At 43.6% G+C, this 11,271-nt stretch overlaps 1 protein-coding gene across 1 annotated transcript in view; it reads left to right on the forward strand.

Annotated features, from left to right (window-relative positions):
- The window catches only part of ADAM12 (ADAM metallopeptidase domain 12), a 165,163-nt gene that overhangs the window by 132,814 nt on the left and 21,078 nt on the right, over nucleotides 1-11,271 (forward strand). Inside the window, exons 11-13 of the mRNA XM_027903075.1 lie at nucleotides 722-899; nucleotides 5,917-6,006; nucleotides 7,753-7,948. Coding sequence (XP_027758876.1) covers nucleotides 722-899; nucleotides 5,917-6,006; nucleotides 7,753-7,948 — 464 coding nt within the window. The remainder of the gene's footprint in view (nucleotides 1-721; nucleotides 900-5,916; nucleotides 6,007-7,752; nucleotides 7,949-11,271) is intronic.

Genomic DNA, 11,271 nt, shown 5'->3' on the forward strand with positions numbered 1-11,271 from the left:
TTTCTTTCTTTCTTTCTTTCTTTCTTTCTTTCTTTCTTTCTTTCTTTCTTTCTTTCTTTCTTTCTTTCTTTCTTTCTTTCTTTCTTTCTTTCTTTCTTTCTCTCTTTCTCTCTTTCTCTCTTTCTCTCTTTCTCTCTTTCTCTCTTTCTCTCTTTCTCTCTTTCTCTCTTTCTCTCTTTCTCTCTTTCTCTCTTTCTCTCTTTCTCTCTCTCTTTCTCTCTTTCTCTCTTTCTCTCTTTCTCTCTTTCTTTCTTTCTTTCTTTCTTTCTTTCTTTTTTCCCCTGAAAAGAGCAGGAACTTTGCTATTCTGCAGGGCAAGATGAATGATTTTGCCATTTGAGGCTGAATTTTCCAAGAAGGATTAAGATGTTGTGCAGTTCTGGAGATGCTGGAATACTACTTGCAAGCCCAGCATTTCTTTAGGCTCATTATAACTCCATATGCAAAAGAGGGAGAAGGAATTTCAAATGTGAACACTTCCAGTACTTAACAGCAGCTACAAATTGAAGTGATAAAGATGGAAATTCCCTTACTCATAGTCAGAAATTATTATAAACGGCTTTGGTTCAGTTTACAGTGAATTGCTATATCTCCATCTTGTGTTAAAGGGTGATAAAAAGTGAACACAGTCTTCTGGTTAATGCTAAAAGGTCACCAGTGTGACAGGAGAGAGGGGCTTTCATCTCATAATCCTTTTTTTCTCCATGTTTTTTTCTTCCAGCTACCCATTTCCCATGGTATTCAGTAGCTGCAGCAGAAAGGACCTGGAAAACAGCCTGGAAAAAGGAGTGGGAATGTGCCTTTTCAACCTGCCTGAGGTCAAGGAGTCCTTTGGTGGCCAGAAGTGTGGGAATGGCTACGTGGAAGATGGAGAGGAGTGTGACTGCGGGGAGCCTGAGGTGAGACACCACCTGAGAGTCATTGCTCACCTCCCACCTGCAGGTTCCAACAGTGGAGGGTTGGTCTGACATGTTTAAACCTGGTGTCAAACAGAACTCCCCTTTCTCTGCTTCTGTTTCATCAGCTTAAACCTCCAAGTCCTCAGAAGTGCAGGGAGTGGCTCTTGACTTGCATTTGAATTGCTGAAGTTCAGGCAGGGTTTGAGTTAAGAATGTGTTTGAATCATCCTTAGAGAACAAACCCTCTCATGGCTTGTCCAACAGACTGGCTATGGCAATCATGTTCCTAACAAGAGAAATCCCTTTAATCATCTAAACTCAAATTTGTGAACAGAATTCCTGCCCAAATTGTGCCCAAATTTCTCACTACACCATGTGTTAAATGAAGGTGGTTTTCCATTTATGAAAAGCCACTCTTATGTTTATATTAATATCAATATAACCATAGAAATTGTAGAATCGTAGAGTATTTATGTTGGAAAGATCATCTAGTTCTAGCCCCTCTGTCATGGGCAGGGATACCTTCCATTATATCAGGTTGCTCCAACCACCATCCAACCTGGCCTTGGACACTTGCAGGGATGGGGCAGCCACAGCTTCTCTGGGCAACCTGTGCCAGGGCCTCATTACCCTTATTTATAACACTATATAAATATAAACATTAATACTGGCTGTTTATTTTTTCACTGAAGCTTCAGCTTTTAGGCACCAGACCTTTCTCTTCTTCACTTTAAGACTTTCCTTTCCCACTGGCCAATGGCCTTCCTAACAGAAACAGCCTTCCCTGCCTCCCAAACAGATTGCTGCTACTTCAAAGATCAGTCCATTTAGTTTAGTGAGTGTGTCAGAGGCCTCCTCAGATCAGGAGGAGGGAGGCAAAACCTGGGGGTCAAATAATATCCGAGCTGCCATCCTTATCCCTTTCCCATCCCTTCCTCGTTGGCCGTATCGAACCTCTCCTCCGATTATCTGAATTAAACGCATCAGCACACGAGGGATTTGTTTCCCGTGATAAATGCAGGTCTGCAGACAAAAGAGATGAGGGCACTTAAAACAGCAAGATATTGCTGCATCCTGCCTATGGGGTGTATTGGATTTACACAAGCCATAAGGATTTCCTGACAGTTCACTCATTCTGGAGGGTAACGAGGTTGGAGGAAGCAGGCTTATCTTCTTGTTTAGAGTCAATAGAGTGCAAGCAGCTTGCAAATGTCTTTTTAACCCGGTTATCTTTCTTGTTTTCATTTTTGAATGTTAGTGATACCTTTTCAAGTCAAAGCCACTTAATGTCAGCAATCCCTGACTTGATTTGCCTCCTCTTTCTATCTTTTTTTCCTTTTTAATTGTATTGGAAAACTGCAGCCTGGGTGCAATTAAATTTATTTGGGATTTACTGCTATAATCTGAGTGGTTCCAGAAAACCTGTGTGATTAGTTAATAATTCACTGCCCAGTCATTTATACCAGCTGAGTTTTGTCAATACTGTTGCAGTATTCTACTGCATGGAAAGCTGTACAATAACACACACTGGTTGTATTTTATCAGGGAGCAGAATTAAATATCATTCTGGGTAGCTGATGGAAGTTGTTCCTGCCCATGGCAGGGAGGTTGTAATTAGATGGTTCCTTCTCTTCCAACCCTGATCATTCTATGACTTAGATAAGATATTAGGAAGAAATTCTTCCCTGTGAGGGTGGGGAGGCCCTGGCACAGGTTTGCCCAGAGAAGCTGTGGCTGCCCCATCCCTGGAAGTGCCCAAGGCATGGTTGGATGGGGCTTGGAGCAACCTGGGCTGGTGGAAGGTGTCCCTGCCCACGGCAGGGGGTGGAACTGGATGATTTCTTGGTCTATTCAGACTCAAACCATTCTATGATTTTATGATTCTAACTTAATTTTGGATTATATGACCAAAAATGTCTGATGTGCTACAGTGTCATTGGAAGGAGGGTTAGTGTAGATTACAGGTGGAAAGAGGAAAGAAAGAAGAGAATTAAAAATCCTTCATCCTTGAAAGGTGAAAATGTGGCTTCTTTTATAACCAGCTGCAAGGGGGATCAGAGAACTACAGTTTGGTAACTCAGAAATCCGACAGATTACTTCCAAATTTAATTAAGAGCTAGGGCCCAAACAGCTGTGACATGCCAGGGGTGAGTCAACGTGGCTTTTCTGCCAGGAAATCTTGTCTTAGGAAGACTTGTCTGACAACATCTTGTCTCACAAACCTTCCACAGTGCTCTGAAGGGCTTAGCAAGCGGATGGAAAGGGATGGTGCTGTCTCTGCGACACTGTTAGGACTTCAGAGAGGCTTTAGACCAAAGCTTCCACCAAAGCCTCTCCAGGAGACTTAAGCAGCTGTAGGATGAGGGAAAGTTGCATGGGCAAAAACTGGTTTAAAAGAAACAAAATGCAGCCATGTATAAATCATCCATTTTATACAGTGGAAGGAGATCTGCTGCGATGTTTCCCCGAGATGTGCCCTGGGGACTACACAATTCAGCATTTTCATAAACAGCCTGGGAAGAAGAATAGTCTGAATTTGCTGATGATATTAGTTAGGCTGGTAGAGATGAAATCTGGCTGTGAAGGACTGCAGGGAAACCTTCTGAGACAGCTGGACCAGGCACTTAAGATGAGAAATGGGGCTTGGTGCGGAGTGATGCACGTTCCAAAAAATCACAAAGAAGATGATGGACTCAGAGCCGACTCTGACCACAGAGGAACAAGACTTCATATTGCAATAAATAGTCTCATGAAAATGTCAGCTCAGTGCTCCAGAGTGGTCTAAAAGGTAAATAGGCTGTTAGAAAGTACTAGGGGAGAAATAGGAAAACAAAACAAAGCACCAGCAGAGCTCCATAAATCGGCTGCGCCTGGAGCTGCGTGAGCAGGTTTGCCCTGCCCCTCCCTGATCTCAGGGGGGATAAAGCAGAATGAAAAAGATTGAAAGAAAAGCAGTAGGGTGGTTCAAAATTTCGAAGAGGCTGTGGCTCTGAAAGAAGGAAATTAAGGAAGATGTGACAGGAACTGATAAAATCATGAGCCAAAATGGAAGAGGCAAGTGAGGAGCAATTTCCCCCAACAAGAACTGTGCAAATGAAGGTAGAAAATGGCAGGTTTCAAACAAACAGAAGGAGCTGCTCCCATGGCTGTGACTGTGTGCAAATTCCTTTTCACTGACTGTTACAAGGGATGAAAATGCCCGTGGAGCCAAGGGAAAGCCAGGAGATTGGAATTGTGTCTCGTGTTTGCTCACTTTCTTGTCCTTAACCATCTTCTGCTGGCTGCTGCCAGGGGAAAACAAGGAGAGAAGGGTTACAGGCTGTCCCAGCGGGTTCTTTCTTGTGTTCCTAGAAAAGAGAAAGTCAAAACAAGGTGTCCTGTCTACAGGACAGTCTCTGGCATCACGTAGGTGATGCTACAATTGCTTTGGCATTAGTCTGTTTGAGTTGCCCTGATGAGACAGGAGACCCAAAAATCCCCTCCCATCATTGCTGGTTTTTTTCCAATAAGAACAAACAGTAATAAACTGCAGCACAACAGTCATTTCTTTAAAAATCCTTTTCTTCCAAAAGTCTTGTGGGCTTGTCCTGTTTTTCTGCCTGTTTATGTTAAAACCATTCCTGACAATTTGATAGCCCAGGCACAAAAACTGTTTACCAAGCTCATTCCCTCCAATGAGTAATAAGCGAGTTAGCAATTGGGAATTTCAGTGGCTGCTGTAACATCACTCAGAGAGCTGTGTCTTTATCCCAATCTGCCTCTGGAATGCTGATTGCTTTCCATGGCTGGGGCAGGGGCAGAGGATGGGGTATTGAAGTGGACTGTTTCAGAAGAACCTAAAGGAGACTGACACTGCTTTCCTCCACTCTGCTTTTCTCACACTGTTTTGAAGGAGAATTTATAAACTGTGTTTAAATGCAGCAGCTACACAACGATATTTCCATGTTCTGCCGCCTTCTAGCAAGAGCAAAAATAAGGGCAGGAAGTTGTCCCACTGCTTGGGAGCAGCACAGTTAGCTTTGTATACCCGGGCAGATATTATTTAAAGAAGATACTATCTAAAGAAGATATTGTCTAAGGAAGATATTATCTAAGGAAAGAGTGAAATGCTGAGAGCCATTTTGCTCTTTACTCCTGAGTGCAGTGCTAGACCTGCCTTCCCTTGGAAAGCTTTACAGAAGCCAGTGAAGTGACAAGAGGCTGTGAACATCACTCTAACCTACTTGTTTTCCCTGTGTTCCCGAGATTGTTAGTGATCCCTTGCTAAGTCAAACTGACTTAACAGAGCTGAAGAGCAATTTTATCTGCTGCTATTTCTGTTAGAGAGATGAGATTCCAGCTCAGCTGATGTAACTTGCAGCTTGTGAGAATAACCTTGGAAAAACAAATCCATTATTTTCTGAAACTCCTTTTTACCTCATTCTAGTGAAAGTTTGCAAAAGCCCACACATGGCACCATCTAATCCATAAGTGTGAAATTGGGATGTGTCAGGTAGTGAGACTGCAATTCATACTCATGCCATTTCTCCAAGCACTGTTACTGATGTATCCTGATAAGAGATTACATGGAATGGTGTCACCATCTTCCTCTGTGGCAGCCCCAGAGAGCAACTATCACAAACCAGAGCTGTAGTTGTGACGCTCAAGAAGTGCAGCACAGGTCCTGGATCCTCTCTGGAGGCAATGGAATCATTCCACTGCTTTTTGTGGAAATAAAACACCCCAGTCCTGAGTCAGGACTGGTGTCAGAGTACTTGAGTTGTTTGTGACATCTGGGATTAGAGCCATAGCTGGAATAAACCAGCCTCCCTCAACGGCTTCCCCGGGTTTACTGCACTTACTGGGCTTGTTGAATCGAAGGGCAGACAAGGCTGTTTGGATCAAGTTGTCGAATTTCATCCATAATTCATGATTTCATGCCTGGCTTTTCTTGGCAGAGCTATAGGCAGCCTCTTGATTTAGGGCTCGTTGTGACTGAGGGTTGTCTCCTGTAAATTTATCCTCTAAATTTCTCCAGGAATGCACGAACCGGTGCTGTAACGCCACTACCTGCACCTTGAAACCAGGAGCGGTGTGTGCACATGGACTCTGCTGTGAAGACTGCCAGGTGAACCTTGGGAAATGTTGGTTGTGTTTTTTTTTTTTTTTGATTGTGGGGTGTGGGCAGAATTCCATGATTTTCCAACAGCAGAGCAGTAAACATGGATGGGGAGCAAGTAAATGGGTATCGATAAGCGTTGTGACACTTGTATATCATGTAAGTAATTTTAAAAAAAAGGAGGAGATCACCAGACTTTTTAAATGTCTGTGTTATTTAAGGCCATTTGTTCATGCAAACCCTCTTTTTTTTTTTTTCCGTGAACTTTTGCATGCTTTGATTTTTTTCACGCTTACATGGCAAGCAGTCCTTAAATGCTGAACCATCTTTTTGGGGAAGGCTCTTAAAATATTAATTCTATCAACAGCATATGTATTTTTAATAGTAGATCATCAGCTCTTGTGGTCTCTTAAAATACAATAAAAGCCAACTTGCCACAGGCATTTACCTGCTTGAATTCTCATACCATGCCTTGCATATGGGCTAATAAAGCATTCAGCAAGTTCCTATCGTGTCTGTGGCAACCATCTGCCTAAGAGCTCAGAGCAGCAAGTGCTCACCACAGTGAGCAAATGCTTTTTAGCAAAATCAATCTTCATTTCTCTTTGTTTTTTTACCAAAGGGAAAGTGGTTAAAATTCAGGGCTGCTCCGAGAGCACACCTATCTTTTGTGGCTGGTGTTGATAAGTGAATGTTCAGGCTGGAACATTCCACTCTTGCCTACTGGATGCCTTCAGCTCCTAAAAGAATTTAGTTATTCAGGGAAATTGGGACAGGGTAGGAACAGTTACATGGACTTGTTGTGTAATTATGTTCAGAGAATCACAGAATATGCTGAGTTGGAAGGGACCCACAAAAACCATCCAGTCCAACCCTCAGCCCTGCAAAGGACCATCCCCAGGAGTCACACCCTGTCCCTGAGAGCATCATCCAAACACTCCTGGAGCTCTGTCAGCCTTGGGGCTGTGCCCACTGCCCTGGGGAGCCTGTTCAGTGCCAGCCACCCTCTGGGGGAAGAACCTTTCCCTGAGATCCAACCTAACCCTGCCCTGGCACAACTTGAGGCCATTCCCTGGGGTCCTGTCCCTGGTCCCCCCCAGAGCAGAGATCAGTGCCTGCCCCTCCTCTGCCACTCCTGAGGAAGTTGTAACTGCAATGAGGTCTCCCCTCTGTCTCCTCTGTTGAAGAGGGAGTCTTCGTTGAAGTTGGAAAAGACCTTGATGCCCCTGACAGCAACATTTCCTTGGGAAAATATAAAATGTAATATAAGGTTGAAAGGACCTTCAAGATCATCCAACCCAGCTTTCATCCCAGGAAATCATCAGGCATCTGAATATGCAGTCAGGTGGGCTGGTGACTTCACGAGCCCTAACACAGCACGCTGTTCTGTGATCAGTTGGCTGCCCTGGTCACTGCAGTGCTGTTACAGCCACATGGATGGAGAGGGCTCTGATCTGACTTCTGGCCAGTGCTGCAGATCATCACGGTGTTTCTGTGCCCGTGTGCTTCAGGCACGACGGAGGAGCCACACTGAAAACACCGGGGCTGGGTTTACCTTCTGCCAAGTTTGCAGCTGCAACTCCAGTGTGACCCTCCTTCCTGCCAAACCCTACCCAAAACGTGCCAGATAAATGTCTTCCAAGAGCTGCATAACCCTTGCCCTGTGATCCGCAGTCAGCTGGTGCGGGGCCAGCGGAAAGAGCTGCCCGCGTGTTGTTGCACGTACAGCAGTTAAAGCCGTTGTTTGTTTTGCAGCTAAAACCAGCGGGGATTTCTTGCAGAGAGTCCAGCAATTCCTGTGATCTGCCAGAGTTCTGCACGGGAGCCAGCCCCCAGTGCCCTGCCAACGTGTACCTGCACGACGGGCACCCGTGCCACGGGGTGGACGGGTACTGCTACAATGGCATCTGCCAGACCCACGAGCAGCAGTGCATCACCCTCTGGGGCCAAGGTGAGCGCGTGAGAACAGAGCTGAGTGGCAGATAGGCTTGGGGAGGGGGGAGAAAAAAAAAAAAAACAAACCGTGTGATATGGAGGGATTTTATGCAGTGCCAATCTGTATCTATTCTCTCCTGAAATGGAGGACTGAATAATGAGGGAATCACTTTGTGATTCATCTTAGCCTTGATTTGCTGTCGTGTTCATTTCTTGCAGCAGGAGGTAGAGAGCAACAGTAACTAGGCTCATTCTGCAACACGCTGCAAATGGATAGGTGAGCTTAGACAAATCATTTTATACTGACTTTGATATGGCCTTATGTCACCCTACAAAGTGCTGAATGCTCTTGGCAGGTTGAAATCACATCCCTTTTTCAGATGGCGTGTGAGCTTCCTCCTGTGCTCTAAATAGCTCATCTGCAAAACATATGTGTCTGCCTACATCCCAAACCAGGGCTCAGGATTTGACATTAGCATGAGACTCTTGTATCACTGGGTGTATTTTTATTTACTGGTGTCACCTGCAGACCTGCCTCCTGACAGCACTTTTAGCAGGGTATGCACTGAGGCAGAAGGGGATTTTATCCTCCCATGGGAATTTAATTCCTTTGTACAGAAATCTAATAACATGAGTTCTTGAATTATCCTGAACACATATCCCAGGAAAACTGTTCAGCTTTCTGTGAAGCTCTGTGACCTTTCCACTGAAGTGCAATTATTAACTCAACATCTTCCTGTTGCCTCCTGCATTTCTGTGGGCAGCTCATGTTTCCTCTGGCATCTCACTGACCCCCTCTCTCAGATTTGAAAACCACATTTACCTCTCCTGAGGAGAAACATTATTTAGAGATAGATGTAATCATTTCTTTTAAACAAGCTTTTCCTTTAGCCTCTGTCGATTCAGTATCTCTCTACCTTTAACTCTGTTCCAAAACTTATCAATATAATGACACACAGATGTTTCCTTGGTCAAAACTCTCCTCAGAAGTCTATAGAAGAACTTCTATCTTCCCAGGGACATGGACCATTCACAAGTTCTCCTTAAAAGAGCATTAAAGCATCTCAAGAACTGGCACCACTGATAGGGACAGCAGGTCAGCTTGACCATGTGGGCATTAAGAACATGCTCAGGAGGAGTCCCAGCTCAAAATGAAACTCCTCACGTGGAACAAAGGGTGCATCTGATCCCCTCCTCTGCATCCCATGTGCACCACAGAGTTAATGTGAGCTCATCCAGGCATGGACAGTTACAGCCTCCAGCCTCAGTCAGACTGGGATATTGAATTCCCTGGATACAGAGACATTTTCTCTTGTACAAAGCTAAATCTGCTCCTGAACCAGTTTCCCAGGCCATGGAAAGTTACTCGGTCAGACTGTTGATAATTTCAGTGGCTGAGAAAAAACTCATCTACAGGGTCAGGGAGCTGAGTTGCTGCAGTTCCCTTGCCAGCTCTGTTTCCTAACGCAGCAAGTCCTCCAAACCCCCTGGGCTCTCCTAATTCCTCCTTGTCTTCCTTCTTGGGACTGTTCAATGCTCTGCACGGACTCTCCAGTGGTCAAGGCTGTGAGTGGGCTGCTTATGAGAAAGATGTTTTGTTAAGAGCAGAGTTCAAACAGACTTTTACCGGAATACCCTTTTTTTGTGTCTTGGGAATGTCCAAGGATTTTGAAGAGGGAGGATGGGACATGACCAAACCTGAAGAGAAAGTCTTAATTCTTGTCACGTCCTTGGAAATATATATTAGAAATAATCATAGAATCAAGGAGTGGTTTGGGTTGGAAGGGGCCTTAAAGACTATCCAGTTCCAACCCCTTGCTGTGGGCAGGGATGACTTCTACTAGACCAGGTTGATCCAAGCCCTATCCAAGCTGGCCTTGAAGACTTATAATAATGTCAGTATTCTGGATTTAAAGCCTAGGGATGTGAATATCCATTGCTTCATCACACACCTGGTTGAAGTATGAACTGGCAGATGTGGGGTTGAATAGGAAGAGGGGTAGGTGGGTCATGCAGCTGAAAATTATCATGGTACAGATTCAAACAAACAAACAAACAAACAAGTCTTTCCAGCCTTGTTTTCAGCACAAAGAGAGACTTGACATCACAAGATGTTGTGTCTGGACTTTGCATCAAAAAGATACATTGGAACCTTTTACCAGATTGTTGTATTTGATTAGAATTGTTTTTAACAACTGCCTGTGTAAGAGTGAAATAGTTTTGTGCTTTTTAAAAACAAAATTCTATCCCACAAAGAAAAAATAGATCATAGTTCATTTCATTATATTCTTATTTTCTTCTTCCCAGTAGGAGAAAACCATGCAGAACAAAATGCAATAACTTTCCCTAAAATAATATTCAGTATATTGCATTCCTGATTAATGTCTTCCTTTGTATATCTTTCTTTATTCATCAGGTTATAGATGTCCAGAAGCTCAATGATAAATGTCAATCTTAATATTTTTAGATCTAGTTAAAGGAAAATGATGAACCCTGTCAGAGCTTGTTTACATTAGGCTGGGCAATAGGAAACCTGTTTCCAGAAAAAAGTAGTTGCATTTCCTTGGGGTTGTTTTTGTTGCTTTCAGCAGATAAATTCAAATCAAGTAGAGGAATATCTTTTGCTATTTCCTATCTGCATGGAAAGCGTGGTGGGACAGAGAGGAGGAGTCTCTGAAAATAGCCTTAAGTTCCTCTTAGAGACCAAGGAAATTCCAGTCTGCTCCCAGGACACTCATATTTCTCAGTTGTCTCTCTCACCATAATTCATGTCATTTTTAGCCTTAAGGAGCAACTTTCAGGAATTGCTTGTGACCTTTTTTGTTTCATATTCAAAAATATCAAATTGCACTGATGTGACCTATTGATAGGAGTGTGACTGAGAAATACATCAACAGTGATGCCTTTGTGTGATATCTGCTGCTCCATTAGGATTTTCCAGAGGAACAGATACACAGAGAAAGGCAAAGAAATTATTGACCACCAAGAAACTTTAGACTCCTGGCTTTTTTCTCCATTGACAAGAAAATGATTTTTAGGGAAAAGATGAAGTTTGTCAGTGTGTTTTCCTATATTTTCCCAAGAGGGGAAGAAAAAAAAAAAAAAAGCAATGATTTTGGGAGGGCAAATTGCAGGCATTGACTTAATAATTGGAACACACTTCAATGTGTTGCATAGACGTGGCCATTTGTTTAGGCAGGAACATTCCTAATTTTGATGTCAATATTTGTTACAAAGACCTGATGCTGGTGTAAGAACTTTGTGGGGTTTGCCACAAACCAGGTTCAACCCTATGTAGACAAAATACATGGACTGCCCATCTAGGTTGTCTGACCAAAC

The sequence above is a fragment of the Empidonax traillii genome, unplaced genomic scaffold (genome assembly GCF_003031625.1).
Source record: "Empidonax traillii isolate 1590-97213 ecotype Southwest subspecies unplaced genomic scaffold, ASM303162v1 scaffold929:size235512, whole genome shotgun sequence".
Lineage (NCBI taxonomy): Eukaryota > Metazoa > Chordata > Aves > Passeriformes > Tyrannidae > Empidonax > Empidonax traillii.